Source organism: Tachyglossus aculeatus, chromosome 4, assembly GCF_015852505.1.
Source record: "Tachyglossus aculeatus isolate mTacAcu1 chromosome 4, mTacAcu1.pri, whole genome shotgun sequence".
Taxonomy (NCBI): Eukaryota; Metazoa; Chordata; class Mammalia; order Monotremata; family Tachyglossidae; genus Tachyglossus; species Tachyglossus aculeatus.
The window spans coordinates 36,429,998-36,444,751 of NC_052069.1; the positions used below are offsets into that span (position 1 = coordinate 36,429,998).

The 14,754-nt window shown below is 41.7% G+C and overlaps 1 protein-coding gene and 1 non-coding gene across 14 annotated transcripts in view; one reads left to right on the forward strand and one right to left on the reverse strand.

The window, feature by feature from the left end:
• TTLL7 (tubulin tyrosine ligase like 7) overlaps positions 1–14,754 on the reverse strand; it is a 190,764-nt gene that overhangs the window by 120,025 nt on the left and 55,985 nt on the right. For 12 of the 13 annotated variants that reach the window (XM_038745502.1, XM_038745501.1, XM_038745499.1 and 9 more), the window contains 4 exons: positions 6,735–6,933; positions 5,857–5,988; positions 2,763–2,884; positions 1,346–1,413 (listed from right to left, as the gene is read on the reverse strand). In XM_038745502.1, the coding sequence (XP_038601430.1) occupies positions 1,346–1,413; positions 2,763–2,884; positions 5,857–5,988; positions 6,735–6,759 (347 nt within the window). In that variant the 5' untranslated portion in view covers positions 6,760–6,933. The remainder of the gene's footprint in view (positions 1–1,345; positions 1,414–2,762; positions 2,885–5,856; positions 5,989–6,734; positions 6,934–14,754) is intronic. The other variant, XM_038745504.1, reaches the window with a different exon arrangement.
• Positions 6,071–6,208, forward strand: LOC119927790. The gene has a single exon (XR_005450761.1). It is a non-coding gene; the product is annotated as a small nucleolar RNA SNORA7 (small nucleolar RNA).

Consider the following 14,754-nt stretch of genomic DNA (forward strand, 5'->3'; position numbering starts at 1 on the left):
CTCTGTGCCTCAGTTGCCTCATCTGTAAAATGGGGATTAAGACTGTGAGCCCCCATGGGACAGTCTGGTCACCCTGTAACCTCCCCAGCGCTTAGAACAGTGCTTTGCACATAGTAAGCGCTTAATAAATGCCATTATTATTACTATTATTATTATCTTGTATAAACCCCAGCTCTTAGTACAGCGCTTGGCACATAGCCCTTAATAAAAACCACAAGAGCACAGGCTTGAAAGTCAGGAGATTTAGGGTCAAATCCCAGCTCTGCCACTTGCCTGCTATTATCTGGGGCAAGTTGCTTCTTCTCTCTGGGCATCAACTTCCTCATCTGTAAAATAGGGATAAGATCTCTGCTCTCTCTCCCACGTGGATGTGAGATCCATGTGTGGGACAGTGACTGTGTCTGATCTGATTACCTTGTATGTATTCCAGTGGTTCAAAAGAGCTTGGCACTTAATAAATATCATTACTATAGATTCGAATTTGAAAATGAATGTCTTAATTTGAGCAAACATCTTAGAAAGAATCCATAGAAAAAATGAGATTGTGGTTCATAAACGGTCGTGGAAAGTAGAAAATTGAATATTAACTGTAAATTTTTTTTGGTAGGTCAAACTGCACCCCTTTTTTTGTTGAAAAACTCATGGGACTATACATGCTACAAAGGTCTGTGATAATAATGATAATAATAATAGTGGCATTTATTAAGCGCTTACTATGTGCAAAGCACTGTTCTAAGTGCTGGGGAGGTTACAAGGTGATCAGGTTGTCCTACGTGGGGCTCAGTCTTAATCCCCATTTTACAAATGAGGTAACTGAGGCACAGAGAAGTTAAGTGACTTGCCCAAAGTCACACAGCTAACAAGTGGCGAAGCCAGGATTTGACCCATGACCTCTGACTCCAAAGCCCATGCTCTTTCCACTGAGCCAAGCTGCTTCCATATAATGGCATTTGTTAAGCTCTTACTATGTGTAAAGCACAGTTCTAAGCACTGGAGTAGATAAAAGGTGGGGCTCACAGTTTTAATTCCCATTTTCCAAATGAGATAACTGAGGCACAGAGAAGTTAAGCGACTTGCCCAAAGTCACACAGCAGGCAAGTGGCGGAATCGGAATTAGAACCCACGACCTCTGACTCCCAAGCCCGGGCTCTTTCCACTGAACCACGCCGCTTTTCTTAGAGCTTAGCCCTGTGAAATTTTACCCAACTCTTCTTTGATCCTTGAAATAAAATAGATTTGGGATAAACATCAAAAGACTATTAAAGTTTACGTGACATTCTGTGGTTTAGAACTTGTCCAAAACATATATTTTAAAAATCTTTCCTCTAGTATAACAGTAAATTACTTGGTCATGTTTCTTGCCAGGAAATCCTTCCTGCAGATCTCGCCCATTCCTGGAAAATGGTTGATTCTCTGCAAAAATAACACAGGAACAAATGATGGTATCTTTGAATCAGCAATAGACATTATTTTACATTTTACAAATTTTGAGCAAACTGAAGGTCTATAGTTCAACATTATGGTGTTTAAGTGATGATTTGTCACTACTGTCACAAAAAAGGCAACATACTTCGCAATGTTGCATGTGTATGGTCCAGTCATTTTTAAATATGTCAAATTTTTTTTTGTCTGGAAGATTCCTTGACTCTCCATTCTGTAAAGAAACTGGAGTTTCCTTAGTTGTCTGGCAAACAAAATCAGAGCTTGTTTATTTCTCATGTGAATGTCATCTTTCTACTCATTCCCATAAGGAACACACACCCCACAACCAAGATTTGGATATTGTTAATCTTTAGATAAATCTGGAATCCAATTCCTCAGGTTAAACAAAGTTAATTTAATATTGCTATTATGCCAACTGGTAGCATCGAACTTGGTGTTAATTTAATCATTAGCATTATTTGCAGTGCTGGAAAGAATTCTTCCCAAAGAAACACCTTACATGCAGATGATGTATGTGAATCAAAATAAAACCTACAATGAAAACCTAAATTTTTAAAATTTCAACTGGATTTTGATGACACCTGTCTGCTTGTTTTGTTTTGTTGTCTGTCTCCCCCTTCTAGACTGTGAGGCCTTTGTTGGGTAGGGACCGTCTCTACATGTTGCCGATTTGTACTTCCCAAATGCTTAGTACAGTGCTCTGCACATAGTAAGCGCTCAATAAATAAGATTGAATGAATAATAATAATAATAGTAATGATGGCATTTATTAAGTGCTTACTATGTGCAAAGCACTGTACTAAGTGCTGGGGAGGTTACAAGGTGATCAGGTTGTCCCATGGGGGGACTCACAGTTTTAATCCCATTTTTACAGACGAGGTAACTGAGGCACAGAGAAGTTAAGTGACTTGCCCAAAGTCACACAGCTGACAATTGGCGGAGCCGGGATTTGAACACATGACCTCTGACTCCAAAGCCTGGGCTCTTTCCGCTGAGCCATGGAATGAATGAAAAATTCAATATGTATCATCAATTTTTATCCTTATAGTAGACCACAGGATAGATTGTTTTTAATCAACTTTATTTGCACAAGCACAAACCAGGATTTGAAAAGGAAAACATGGAAGAGGGAATTTGCATTAGCTCATATTTGGATGCTAATACTCCTAATCTGTACCTAGAGGTAACCAGTTGTTAAGTACACTTTGTCCGTTCTTTCCAATACTTTTTATCCATTGTAATTTTAAAGGGACATTACAGACAAATGGATGGCAGAGAGATAACTTTCTTTGCAACAGTACTATTTGATTGCAACTGACCTGATAGTTTCTGAGTTCGGCAATCTTCTCCTGCTGAACGGCAGAATCGCACCATATGAGGTTACCGGTTTCATCTTCATCTCGAGTTTTCACAAATCCCATTTCATCTATTACTATACGAACTGTAAGGAAAGGGCTAAATCTAAATTGAGGCATATGACAATCTTTCCCAAACAAATACTATCATTTTTGATGTCTTGTGCTGTATAAAATTTAAAGGTAAAATCAAATGCTTCTGTGCATAAGATTTCAATCAATCTTATTTATTGAGAGCTATGTGTACATCACTGTACTAAGTGTTTGGGAAAGTACAAAATAAGAGATTTTGTAAACATGGTCCCTTCCCTCAATGATATTACAGTCTAGAGGAGGAGACACGCATTAAAATAAATTATCAATATATACATGAGTGCTGTGGGAGTGAGGGTGGGGTGAATAAGGGGTACAAATCCAAGTGCAAGAGTGACACATTTTGAAAATATCCATCTGACTATAAAGGCACTTGTACATGTCAGGGCACCATAGAGTTTTGGGAAAATGATCATCAGTAATGGCATTTGAAACAGTTTCTGGATTGGTTCTATATCCCACAGTTAAAACTGTGGAGAATTAACTGGTGGTTTGAATAGACAAAAGGTAAAAATGCAGAGCTGAGGGTGATGTGTCTGTCAAAGGTATGCTTGGATTTATGGCTTAATTGTGCCTTTGGACTTCAGTGCCTTCCGAGAAGCAACGTGGTTTAATGGAAAGAGCCCAGGCTTGGGAGTCAGAGGTCATAGGTACTAATCCTGGCTCTGCCACTTGTCAGCTGTGTGACTTTGGGCATTCTTTCATTCATTCAATCACATTTATTGAGCACTTACTGTGTGCAGAGCACTGTACTAAACGCTTAGTCAGCAACATATAGAGACAGTCCCTACCCAACAACGGGCAATCGCTTAGCTTCACTCTGATGCCCCTAGGCATAACCTTACTCTGAGGCTTCCTCGGGTTATTTTTGTATTAGATGGTAAGAGAATAATAATAATAATGATGGCATTTGTTAAGTGCTTACTATGTGCCAAGCACTGTTCTAAGTGCTGGGGATGTTACAAGGTGATCAGGTTGTCCCACCGGGGGCTCACAGTCAAACCCCATTTTACAGATGAGGTAACCGAGGCACAGAGAAGTGAAGTGACTTGCCCAAAGTCACACAGCTGACAATTGGCAGAGCTGGGATTTGAACCCCTGACCTCTGACTCCAAAGCCTGTGCTCTTTCCACTGAGCCACGCTGCTTCTCCAACACCACATTTCAAAAAATCAATGTTCTTTCTACCCTATTTTTTCACTTAACCACAATTAATTTATGGTATGGGGAGGAATCTGGAGACAATGACTTGATCATGTAGGTCTCCTGAAGTTTCCTGCACATGTTTATATTAAGAATTGTTGGGAAATACATATCATAAACAGCCAACTGCATTTCTTGATTAATTAGCCCTAAGAAAACTCAGTTAATTTATATGTCAAAGGGTGATCCTGACCTCAGTCACTTTCTTTGCTTAGTCCTGCCTAATTGATTGATGAGGTTTAAGCTTGGAATAGTAATGGTGTCTTTTGACTTCACAATTCTTAGTTTGATCACTACTATGAAAGGGGATGTTTGGTTTTAATTCGTACGTTCTTTTTATTGGGGTGCAATGTAATAGCATGATGAATTTTCATGAACTTTTGTTAAATTTAGTAATGTCTAAAGATAGCAGGACCTCCTACAGTCCCTCAAACAGAAACTATAGGAAGACGCATATAAAGAACTCATGTTTTTTCTATTCTGAAATTAAAATTGCATATTCAGAGTTAGTATTACAACGGCTAAGCATCAAAAACTTCAATGGCAGACAACCAAATGACACACTAAATTAATATTATTCTACTTGAATACCAAGAAAAATGAAGCTTTTGAAATACAACGAATGTGCTCAAGAGGACAATCGACCATTCCAGAGAGTGATCTTTTTAATAATGATGGCATTTATTAAGCGCTTACTATGTGCAAATTTTTGACACGTGTCCTTAAAATAAGAGCTCCTTGATGGTTTACATTCAAAATCTTTGCTAAAAAATCTTTGCCTTGCACCCATAGATATCCTTCCAATACAGATGTTCCTAAAAGAAGAAAAGCTGAATTTCATCTCATCTAAGTGCTAAATCCATGTTGGTACCTTGGGGATAATTATACATATTTGTGGAAGGTTTTACAAGCCTTAGAAGTAGGGCAATATGAAAATACCCATTACTATTCCCTCTCAATATTCTTGATAAGATGAGCATTATCCCAAATGCATTTATACAAAAATGGGACTCTAATTCATAAAAGCTAAGCAAGGTTTCACTGTGGATTGTAAACCCTGCTCTAGACAGTGAGTTCATAATGGGCAGGGAACATGGCTAGCAACTCTGTTGTATTGTTCTCTCCCAAGTGTTAAGTACAGTGCACTGCACACACTAAGTGCTCAATAAATACTACTGATTGATTGATTCAGAAGCTCTCATGAATTTGGGGTAAAGATTTTGTTCTGCAGCTCAAGTTCCAGTATTAAGAACTTGGCTATCTTTCATTTTTCCCCTTTTTAACAACAACAACAAAAAAAAAACACCCAATAAGAAGTTGGTAATACAACTAGCAATTAATTTTCATTTGTAATCGAGATCACAAATGATTTTTCAAGTCTAAGATTAAACCTAATGATAGCCCTAACAAGAAATAAAAGTCCTACAGTTTCCCGAGGACATGGTGATATAATAATTAGAGGCCTACACACTGAGCATTAGAGCTTCTGTAACTGTATAGTTAATTAGAACTTTACATAACAATACACGTGTTATTTGTAACTAAAGCATTACTTCTGATTATTATTTCTATTTTTATTGATATGGCATTAATAACCATAAAAACACCACTAAGCAGTTAAAGGAAGGAAATGTAATCTATAATAACTAATAATATTTATGCCTTTCTATTGCCACCTGATTTTAGCTCTTCCACCTTACTTCCTTACTGTTGATTTCTCCCTAGAGCAAGGGTCAAAGTTCACTAAAAACAGAAAATCCTACCAATTTCATATTTTGTTCCAGCAACGTTCGCCGTGATGATTCCGTTCTTTTTCTTCTTTCTGACTTTACTTTTAATCGTACTTTGATAAGGCAAATCTGAAGAGAGGTTCAAGCGGGAAGACCCTGGAATGTCTTTCAAAAACAATATAAAAATCAGGCACGACTGCAGTCGACAAACCAGGACACCATAAAATACATGCAGTGAAATCATCAACCCCTCTCAGCGATGCACCTGGAGAGTTTCCAGTACTCTACCAGTCTCAGCTACGGGAGGGAGAGTCAAGCAGAGGCCTATCCATTCCATTCCTACCTTGGGCAGTGGCTAGCGAGTGGAAGGCAATCTGCTACAAGTCAAAGCTCACCCATGCTGGGCAGCAGCAGCATGGAAGAGAGATAGTCAATGGCGGAACTCGAGTTTACTGCGTAGAAGGCAGCAATGGTAAACCACTTCCAGATTTTTACCAAGAAAACTCTACAGATCCACTACCAGAATGATTGCAGGTGTAGAGTGGGGTGTTCAGGGAGCGATGTGTCTTTGGTGTCTCTATGGGTCAGAAATGACTCGACATCATAAGACAAGACAAGAAATCATCAAATCTAGATCTACTAAAACGACTTCCTGATAAGACTTCTTTACAAATAAAAATCCCACATAGGGTTTTCCATTGATCCCAGTAAGTTGCTTTTAAAGAAACTTCCACTGAAAGATGGCCTGGGTAACCAAAACTCAAAAAATGGTTTCCTTTCATTTAAAATAGGTTTTATCTTATTCAAAATACGGTGAAAAATTCCATTTTTTTTCCTGATTTCTCATCAGGTTAAATATGTATCCTGTTACGCTTTTCACATAATACATTATTGTTTCACCGATTGCCTACCTCCATCATTAGGCAGGGATGGCATTATGACCAGTGATGATATAGAAGATGTCTGTGACGGCTGTCCCAGGCTCGTGGAAAACTCTAACGGCCTTAGCAGCTTAGGCACACAGCCGAAAACCACTACAACTTTGCGTCATGCCATCTCAGAGGGAAAAAATCCTCAGACTCCAGTAAATCTATTGGAAGAGGAAGTACCCTGAAAAAGAAAAAGAATAACTTCAATTAAAATAATGCCCCCTATTTTGACAAACATGTATATAATCTTCCTTAAACAATGATAGGCATTATCTCCATAGCCTAAAAGAATCTTCTCCCTTCCACTACCTAATCACTTTCAGTATCAAAATCCTGGTTCTTAAGTTTCAACTGCTACCTCCACATTCTCTGACACAGTCCTCTATTTGTTCTCCTAGGTCTCTTGAAGAGGGGGAGTCTCTTCCCATCCTTGTAGACAATACCACTATCCTCCCTACCTCACAAGCCCGTAACTTTGGTGATGTACTTGACTCATCTCTCTCATTCAACCCACATACTCAATCTGACACCAAATCTGGTCGGTTCTATTGCTAAAATTGGTCCTTTCTTCTCCATCTTAACTGCCTCCATGCTGATCCAAGCACTTATCCTATCCCACCTTGCTTACGGCATCAGCCTCCTCTCTGACCTCCCTGCCTCTCCCACACCAGTCCAGTCCATACTTCACTCTGCTGCCCAGATCATTGTTCGAAACATTCAATCCTTGTCTCCCTATCATCAAGCACCTCCAGTGGTTGCCCATCCACCTCTGCATCTCACAGAAACTCCTTCCATCAGCTTCAAAATCCTCAATCAGCTCACCTCCTCCTACCTAACCTCCCTGATCTCCCTTTAGAGCCCAGCCCACAAACTTCACTCCTCCAGTACCAGTTTACTCACTGTGCCCCAATCTCATCTATCTCATTGCCATCCCTTTTCCCACGCCCTCCCCTTAGGCTGGAATTGCCATCCCCTCCACACATGCCAGACCACCTCTCTGCCCACGTTCAAAGCATTATTAAAGTCACATCTCCTCCAAGAGGCCTTCCCTGAGTCAAGCCTTCTTTTTCCCAGCTCCCTCACCCTTCTGCATCGCCTGCACACTTAGACATTTGAGCATTTGAAATTTGCCCACCCTCAACCCCACAGCACTTAAGTATCTATCTATAATTATGCATTAGAAATTATTTATAATAATAACTGTGGCATTTGTTAAGTTCTTACTATATGCCAGGCACTGTACTAAGCGCTGGGGTGGACGCAAGCAAATCGGGTTGGACACTCCCTGTCTTATGTGGGGCTCAGTCTCAATCCCCATTTTAAAGCTGAGGTAACTGAGGCCCAGAGAAGTGAAGTGACTTGCCCAAGGTCACGCAGCAGAGAAGTGGCAGAGTCAGGATTAGAACCCATTCATTTTTTTATATTAATGTCTGCCTTCCCCTCTAGACTGAAAGCTCATTGTGTGTCTACCGACTCTCTTGCATTATACTTTTCCAAGCATTTAGTACAGTGCTCTGCACATGGTAAGCGCCCAATAAATACCATTAATTGATTACATCTCTGGAAACTCCTCCTTTGACTCTTTCCATGGTTCCCACCTCCCAATTGTGTAGGTTCCTCAAAAGCTCAGTTCAGGGTCCCCTTCTATTTTCCATTCACGCCCACTTCCTTAATAATTAATAATTGTGATATTTGTTAAGCGCTTACTATGTACCAGGCACTGTACTAAGCACTGGGGTAGATACAAAGTAATCGGATCGGACACAGTCCCTGTCCCAAGTAGGGGTCTCAGTCTTCATCTCCATTTTACAGATGAAGTACCTGAGGTACAGAGAAGTTTAGTGATTTGTCCTAGATCACTCAGCTGACAAGTGGTCCCCAGGCCCATGCTCTCTCCAGGAGTCCACACTGCTTCTATAGTTTCCTTGGGGAACTATCCTGCTCCCATTGCCGAAACTGCCAACTCCCTCACAGATAACCCCTGAATCTACCTACCATCCTATTATTCCTCTCCAAATTCCACCTGCTGCCTCCATTTCTTCTCCTCCAATTCTCTCCTTGACCCCCTCCAACTGGCTTCCAAGCTCTTCACTCCACGGAAACAGGCCAGTTTAAGGTCACCAATGACCTTCTTCTTGCCAAATTCATTGGCCCCTGCTTCCATTCTAATTCTCCTCAACCTCTCAGCTGCCTTTGACACTGTTGACCACTCCCTTCTGGAAAGATGATGATGATGGTATTTGTTAAGTGCTTACTATGTGCCAGGCACTGTGCTAAGCACTGGGGTGGATACAGGGTAATCAGGTTGTCCCATGTGGGGCTCACAGTCTTAATCCCCATTTTCCAGATGAGGGAACTGAGGCACAGAGAAGTGAAGTGACTTGACCAAAGTCACACAGCTGACAAGTGCCGGAGCCGGGATTAGAACTCACAACCTCTGACTCCCAAGCCTGTGCTCTTTCCACTAAGCCACGCTGCTTCTCTTATCTCACGCCCGGCCCACGTCATCCCCCAGGCCTGGAATGCCCTCCCTCTGCCCATCCGCCAAGCTAGCTCTCTTCCTCCCTTCAAGGCCCTACTGAGAGCTCACCTCCTCCAGGAGGCCTTCCCAGACTGAGCCCCTTCCTTCCTCTCCCCCTCGTGCCCCTCTCCATCCCCCCATCTTACCTCCTTCCCTTCCCCACAGCACCTGTATATATGTATATATGTTTGTACATATTTGTTACTCTATTTATTTATTTATTTATTTATTTTACTTGTACATATCTATTCTACTTATTTTATTTTGTTAGTATGTTTGGTTTTGTTCTCTGTCTCCCCGTTTTAGACTGTGAGCCCACTGTTGGGTAGGGACTGTCTCTATATGTTGCCATCTTGTACTTCCCAAGCGCTTAGTACAGTGCTCTGCACACAGTAAGCACTCAATAAATACAATTGATGATGATGATGATGACCTCGGCTCCACTGACACTATCCTCTCCTGGTTCTCCTCCTATCTCTCTGGTCTCTCTTTCACAGTCTCTTTCACAGGCCTCCTCTGCCTCCCACCTAACTGTGAGAGTGCCTCAAGTCTCAGTTCTGGGTTCCCATTCATTCTTCATCTACACCCACTCTTTTGGGTAACATATTCACTGCCACAGTTTCAACTACCATCTCTACACAGATGATTCCCAAATCTACTTCTCAAGCCCTGAACTCTCTCTCTCTCTCTCTCAAATTCAACATGTCCAAAACAGAACTAATCTTCCCACCCAAACTAATCATAATAATAAAAATTGTGGTATTTGTTAAACACTTACTATACACCAGGCACTGTACTAATCGCTAGGGCAGATAGAGAATGATCATGTAGGACTCAGTCCCGCTCCCTTGCAGGGCTCACAATCTAAGCAGGAAGAAGCAGCGTGGCTCAATGTAAAGAACACGGGCTTTGGAGTCAGAGGTCAGGGGTTCAAATCCCGACTTCGCCAATTGTCAGCTGTGTGACTTTGGGCAAGTCACTTCACTTAGTCACTTTGGGCAAGTCACTTAGACTGTGAGCCCACTGTTGGGTAGGGACTGTCTCTGTGTGTTGCCAATTTGTACTTCCCAAGTGCTTAGTACAGTGCTCTGCACATAGTAAGTGCTCAATAAATACGATTGATTGATTGATTGATTCACTTTTCTGGGCCTCAGTTCCCTCATCTGTAAAATGGGGATGAAGACTGTGAGCCCCCCATGGGACAACCTGATCACCTTGTAAACTCCCCAGCGCTTAGAACAGTGCTTTGCACATAGTAAGTTCTTAATAAATGTTGTTATTATTATTATTATTATTATTATTATTATTATTATTATTATTATTATTATTATTATTATTATTATTAGCAGGTCCTGAATCCCCAGTTTACAGATGAGGTAACTGAATCACAAAAATGTTAAGTGACTTGCCCTAGTCACTCAGCAGGCATTTTGTGGAGGCAGGATTAGAACCCAAGTCCTTTGACTCCCAGGCCTGTGCTCTTTCATTCCTTCAATCGTATTTATTGAGCACTTACTATGTGCAGAGCACTGTACTAAGCACTTGGGAGAGTATAGTACAACAATAAACAAATACACTCCCTGCTCACAATGAGCTTACCATCTAGAGGGGGAGTCTTTCCACATTCATTCAATCGTATTTATTGAGCGCTTACTGTGTGCAGAGCACTATACTAAGCGTTTGGGAAGTACAAGTCGGCAACACCTAGAGATGGTCCCTACCCAACAACGGGCTCACAGTCTAGAAGGCGGAGACAGAAACAAAACATATAGACAGGGGTCAAAACTGTCACAATAAATAGAATTATAGCTTTCTCATCACTGTAGACAGCACCACCACCCTTCCTGTCTCACAAGCATGTAACCTTGATATCATCCTCATTATCTTTCTCATTTAAACCCACATATTCAATCTGTACCAAATTTGGCCAGTTCTACCTTCATAAAATGGCTAAAATCCACCCTCCGCTCCCCACTGAAACTGCTGTTATGCTGAAACAAGCAATTATCATGTCCCGCCCTGGCTACCATGAGAAGCAGCGTGGCTCAGTGAAAAAAAGCATGGGTTTGGAGTCAGAGGTCATAAGTTCAAATCACAGCCCCACCAATTATCAGCTGTGTGACTTTGGGCAAGCCACTTAACTTCTTTGTGCCTCAGTTATCTCATCTGTAAAATGGGGATAAAGACTGTGAGCCCCCCATGGGATAACCTGATCACCTTGTAACCTCCCCAGCGCTTAGAACTGTGCTTTGCACATAGTAATTGCTTAATAAATGCCATGATTATTATTATTATTATTATCTGCCTCCTCGCTGACCTCCCTCCATCCTGTCTCTCCCCTCTCCAGTCCATACACCAATATGCTGCCCTGATCATTTTCTTACAAAACTGTTAAGTCCATGTCACCCTCAATAACCTCCAGTGACTGTCCACCCGCTTCCACATCCAGCAGAAACTCCTTACCATCAACTTTAAAGTGCTTATCCTTTAAGCGCTTGATATTCACCCCAATCTCAGCCCCTCAGCATCTATTTATATTCACTCATTCACTCGTTCATATTTATTAAGCACTTACTGTGTGCAGAACACTGTATTAAGCGCTTGGGAAAGTACAATATAGCAATAAAGAGGGACAATCCCTGCTCATAACGAGCTCACGGTCCAGAGGGGGCGGGAAGACAGACATTGATACAAATGAACAGACATCAATATAAATAAATTAAATTATAGATATATATAGATATGTTATATATGTGCTTTGGGGATGAAGAGGGGAAGAGCAAGGGAGCAGTTTAGGATGACACAGAAGGGAGTGGGAGATGAGGAAAAGTGGGGGAAGGCCTCTTGAAGGAGATATGTCTTCGTAAAACTTTGAAGCAGGGAGGTGTGATTGTATGTCGGATTTGAGGAGAGAGGGCATTCCAGGTCAGAGGTAGGACATGGGCCAGGGATCGATGGTGAGAAAGGAAAGAATGAAGCACAGTGAGAAGGTTAGCAGCAGAGGAGCGAAGAGTGTGGGCTGGGCTGTAGAGGGAGAGAAGTGAGGTGAGGTAGGAGGGGGTGAGAAGATAGAGCCCTTTGAAGCTAATGGTGAGCAGTTTTTGTTTGTTATGGAGGTAGAAAGGCAACAACTGGAGATTTTGGAGGAGCAAGGTGACAATTCCTGAACGTTTCTTTAGAAAGATGATCCCACACGTATTTATTTTAATGTCTCTCTCCCCTTCTAAACTAAAAGCTCTTTGTGGGCACGAAATGACTTCTATTGCACACCCCCAAGTGCTTAGTACAGTGCTCTGCACAGAATAAGCACTCAATAAATCTGATTGACTGAGCGCTTACTCTGTGCAGAGCACTGTACTAAGCACTTGGAAGAGTACAATTGATCAACAGTAACTACTCGCAGTGCCTTGTTCTCTTCTAGACTAAAAGCCGGGTTATGAGCGGGGACTGTATTGCTGTATTGTACTTTCCAAGCACTTAGCACAGTGTTCTGCACATAGTAAGCGCTCAATAAATATGACTGACTAAATCTTTCTCACCTCTGATCCCTGGCTCACACCCTCCCTTCTACCTGGGACCCCTATCCAGCTAGCAGGCCCCTGTTCTCATTTTCAACTTCCTTCTGCAATCATAGCTCCTCCAGGTCTTCCCTGATGAATCTTGAATCTCCACCCCCTATTTCCCCCTAAACTCCTACTTGGGCAATTCCACCTTATCTAAGCATTTAAGTACACACTCCCATAACTGATGTTAGTTTTTGTTTTGCATTTTATGGTATTTGTTAAGCACTCATTATGTGGCAAACATTGTTCTAAGTGCTGGGGAAGGTATAAATTAATTGGGTCAGAAACAAGAGTCCTTGTCCCACATGGGGCTCATAATCTAAATAAGAGGGAGAGCAGGTTTTTAATCCCCATTTTACAGTTGAGGAAACTGAGGCACAGAGAAGTTAAGTGACTTGCCCAAGGTCACAGAGCAAGCAATTGGCAGAGCTGGGATTAGAGCCCTGGCCCTCTGATTCCCAGGCACGTGCTCTTTCCACTAGCCCACACTGCTTCTCACTAGGCCGTGCTGCTTCTCAGCATGTTCCGTTGGTTTCTCCCTACTATCCCTCCTATATTGTAAACTCCTTGGGGGTAGGGATAATTTCTACCAACTCTATTGCAGTCTCCTAAGCATGCAGTACAGCACTCTGCACAGAATAAGCTCTCAAATTCTCTGTCACCTGTCTGCTCTGATCTTGGGCAATTCACTTCACCTCTCTGTACCCCAGTTACTTCATCTGCAAAATGGGGATTAAGGATGTGAGCCCCACACGGAACAGGAACGCAGTCCAACCTGATTACCTTATATCTACTCCAATGCTTAGAACAGTGTTTGGCATATAGTAAGGACTTAATACCACAATTACTGATTGATTGATCTATAAAATTATGAATAGTATGAACAGGACAAACAGGAAGGGAACTGTTCACCAAATCCCACAATACTAGGATGCGATGTACCCATTGCAATTCAAAATAAACAAAAGGAACCTTCACCATCAGCAGGTGGAAAACATAAGGAGTGCATTCACTCATTCATTCAATCATATTTATTGAGCGCTTACTGTGTGCAGAGCACTGTACTAAGCTCTTGTGAGAGTACAGTACAACAATAAACAGACACATTCCCTGCCCACAACGAGCTTACACTTTAGAGGGGGAGACGGCCGTTAATCTAAATAAATAAATGACAGATATGGACATAAGTGCTATGGGGCTGGGAATCGGGGATAAATGAAGGGAACAAAGCAGAGAAGCAGCGTGGCTTAGGGGAAAGAGCATGGACTTGGGAGTCGGAGCACATGGGTTCTAATCCCAGCTCCACCACTAGTCTGCTGGGTGACCTTGGGCAAGCCACTTAACTTCTCTGTGCCTCAGTTACCTCATCTGTAAAATGGGTATGAAGACTGTGAGCCCCACATGGGACAACCTGATTACCTTGTATGTACCCCAGCACTTAGAACAGTGCTTGGCACATAGTAAGTGCTTAACAAATATCATAATTATTATTATTAAATCAGGGTGACACAGAAGGAAGTGGGGGAAGGGGAAAGGAGGGCTTAGTCGGGGAAGGCCTCTTGGAGGAGATGTGGCTTCAGTAAGGCTCTGAAGAGGGAAAGAGTCATTGCCTGTCAGATATGAGTATCTCAGTGGGTCTGTGTCCCCCAACTTCTGCCATTCATTACATGTTTAATTTTTTTGTAATTGAGAGAGAGGAATTTTAAAACAGGGGACACTGACGTCAGGCAGCTCTTCAGCTTAGAACAGTGCTTTGCACATAGTAAGTGCTTAACAAATGCCAACATTATTATTATTATTCATTCCATTCATTCATTCACTCATTTATTGAGCGCTTACTGTGTGCAAAGTAATAATAATAATAATTGTGACATTTGTTAAGCAGTTACTATGTGCCAGGCACTGTATTAAGCACTGA